At 46.7% G+C, this 3261-nt stretch overlaps 1 protein-coding gene across 1 annotated transcript; it reads left to right on the top strand.

Moving 5' to 3' along the window:
• The first annotated feature begins 1487 nt into the window (after window positions 1-1487).
• On the top strand, window positions 1488-2982 carry LOC115267387 (uncharacterized). The gene has a single exon (XM_029874372.2). The coding sequence runs from the start codon at window positions 1841-1843 to the stop codon at window positions 2810-2812; it is 972 nt and encodes a 323-aa protein (XP_029730232.2). The 5' UTR covers window positions 1488-1840; the 3' UTR covers window positions 2813-2982.
• Window positions 2983-3261: the final 279 nt, after the last annotated feature.

Consider the following 3261-nt stretch of genomic DNA (forward strand, 5'->3'; position numbering starts at 1 on the left):
AATTTTGCATTTTTTTAGTTTTTAATCATTTTTGCTAAAGCTGAATAGCAGCTTTACTATATAGTTGTAAAACGGTTTAACAACAAACAGTTCAGTTGGTACACAACACTATGCTTTATATTTTCTCCAAATTTGTGTGAACAAAACCCGAACAAAAGTTGTGCCTGAAAATTATCCAAATGTTATTCAGCATCATGCTGAATCAATTCGTCCTAAAGGTGCTTGTAAAATGAGTGATTGTTAGTTGGGTTCCGGGTCTTCTGGGTCTTCTGGGTATTCTGGGTCTTCTGAGTCTTCTGGGTCTTCTGGGTCTTCTGGGTCTTCTGGATCTTCTGGGTCTTCTGGGTCTTCTGAGTCTTCTGGGTCTTCTGGGTCTTCTGGGTCTTCTGGGTCTTCTGGGTCTTCTGGGTCTTCTGGGTCTTCTGGGTCTTCTGGGTCTTCTGGGTCTTCTGGGTCTTCTGGGTCTTCTGAGTCTTCTGGGTCTTCTGGGTCTTCTGGGTCTTCTGGGTCTTCTGGGTCTTCTGGGTCTTCTTGGTCTTCTGGGTCTTCTGGGTCTTCTGGGTCTTCTGGGTCTTCTGGGTCTTCTGGGTCTTCTGGGTCTTCTGGGTCTTCTGGGTCTTCTGGGTCTTCTGGGTCTTCTGGGTCTTCTGGGTCTTCTGGGTCTTCTGGGTCTTCTGGGTCTTCTGGGTCTTCTGGGTCTTCTGGGTCTTCTGGGTCTTCAGGTTCTTCTGGGTCGTCTGGTTTACCTGGGTTTTCTGGATATTCTTGGTCTCCTGGGTCTTCTGGGTCTTCTGGGTCTTCTGGGTCTTCTGGGTCTTCTTGGTCTTCTGGGTCTTCTGGGTCTTCTGGGTCTTCTGGGTCTTCTGGGTCTTCTGGGTCTTCTGGGTCTTCTGGGTCTTCTGGGTCTTCTGGGTCTTCTGGGTCTTTTGTGTCTTCGGGATCTCCTGGGTCTATTTAGTTTTCTTGGTCGTTTTCGTCCTCTAGGTCTTCTAGGCCTTCTTGGTCTTCATAGACTTATTGGTTTTCTTGCTCTTCTTGGTCTTCTGGGTCTTCTAGGTCGTCAGGGTCTTCTGGGTATTCTGGGTCTTCTGGGTCTTCTGGGTATTCTGGGTCTTCTGGGTCTTCTGAGTATTCTCATCTTCTTGGTTTTCTTGGTCTTCGTGTCTCCTATAAGTTTTACCGATCCAAAGTAATGTTATCAACTGGATTATTATATTCATTTTTATGCTATTATCACAAGAAAACACGTTAATCAATCAATTTTACTCTGGTAATTGACAGAATGGCTATCTCTGGAAAAATCATCACTGGCCAATTTAATCCACTTAATCCAATCGCAACTTTCCTTTTTATCGATCACCAAAGACCGCAGAAAAAGAGAAACCCCAAAGGAAAATTGAAACATATCCAACCACATAAAATAACCATACTAGAAGGAAAAACTGCAAGTGGATCGCTTTCCCACATTTCCCGCGTTTAGTAGAACACTTGCCACAACGACTGCAAACCAACCCGTTAAACCAGCCTCGGAGATACAACCGAACACAGCGCATTGGCAGAGCAGTAGTGTGGCATTGCAGCGTAGATCACTGTCCATTCCGCGATCATCCCCCCGCGGTTGCGGCACGGGACCGGAATCACCGCTTGCAGCCACCGACCAGGCTGCTGAGCCATTCAGTCTTAAATTAGCGCTGATGAAAGCAAGAGCTTCCACTCTGGTACATTTCTCGAAGAAAAGTGAACTAGTCAATTGCATCAAGTCCCTGCGGTGCTGTGCAAAAAAAATACTTCTGGGCTAACGACGCCTCGGCGGAAATCGAAAGTGCTCGAACCGGCGATCATGAAGCTCACCCGATTGGCGTTGTCCCTTTTGCTTCTCGTGGCACCCTCTTGGAGCGAGCTCCGGAAAACATTCCACAGCAAAATCAGCAGGAGCAGTGGAGGTGTTAGTTCGAGCAGTCGTTATCTGTTTCACCACTATCATGGTGGGCGCGATCGAGGGCACGATCATCATCATCAAAGCTTCAAGAAACAGCTGGCTTCGACGACGATCAGTGAGAATGAACTGGATGCGACTACCCTGCCACCGCCACCGCCACAGGATGAGGAGACTCCGACTCCAACTCCCACTGCGTTGCCATACGAACGATCGCTGCCTTTGCGGGTGCTCAATTGTATGACCAAAGTTTCCATCCTGGACTGTAGTAAGCTCTACGTTCTACAGAACATGGAATCGCGACACTATGAATTTGAAACGACTGGAAATTTGACTTACGACGTGCAGCAAATCTTACTGCCCTCGTACCAACGCCCGGACAATAAATTATTCGAAGATCGTTTACTGCGGCTCAACTCCACAGAGGTCGATCGACGAATCAACCAGGGCCTGGCGTTGCTCTTCAACGAACGCCAAGTGGACTTCAAATTCCTGCCAGGATTCGAACTGCAAATCAAGCCCAGCGACAGTGACACGCTGGAGTTCTCCATCCAGAAACAACTGTCCGAAAACGAATCTCAGGAGGGTCGCGCCCGGGATGATGATGATCGGAAAGATCGCGATCGCAAAAAGTACAAAGGTACCCGCAAGGTGATGAAGCATTTGCTACGGCTGGGAGTGCCCGCTGTGTTGCTGCCGTCGATGCTGCTGGCCGGAGTGCTGCCCATGATGCTTCCGGTGCTGAAGTTTGCGACGATTTTTACCAGTTTTGTGAATCACGCGGCACTGGCTGCGGCGGTGATGTATCTGGCGAAGCAGCACGCGCAGGAACAGGAGGAGAAACAGACGGTGTACTTCAATGCGGGATACAATTGAGTCCTAACTTGGGGTGGATGCTGTAAAAGTGGTGATGGTAGATGGGAAAAGTAAGTGTAGGTGCTAATAATTTATTTATTGCATAAGATTTTATTTTTATAATTTTGATTATTATTTAGTGATCATAGCAATAGCTACAAGACAAAGATTTCGCCTAATAAATAGAAAAAGACAAGTAAACAAGAAAAGTAAATTCAGAAAATCAAAATATCACAATCCTTGCTTTGTTGGTTCTAGAGCAGTGGTATTCAGACCGAAGTACATATAAGGCAATCCATGACGACATATCGCGATGGGGGTGACAGCTGAAATTGTAAACACAGTGTACGTCCAGCTTACCAAATTTTCGTCGAGTGTTCTCAATGCTTAACAAATTCCTTTGTGTTCAACTGTCGCCCCGATCGACGAATGTCAAAAATACATGGTAAACAAAGAAAATCAGCTGATCA

The sequence above is a fragment of the Aedes albopictus genome, chromosome 1 (assembly GCF_035046485.1).
Source record: "Aedes albopictus strain Foshan chromosome 1, AalbF5, whole genome shotgun sequence".
NCBI lineage: Eukaryota > Metazoa > Arthropoda > Insecta > Diptera > Culicidae > Aedes > Aedes albopictus.

What these genes read in the sequence shown, in the direction of transcription:
- LOC115267387 (XM_029874372.2), top strand. Translation starts at nt 1,841, where the DNA reads ATGAAGCTCACCCGATTGGCGTTGTCCCTTTTGCTTCTCGTGGCACCC.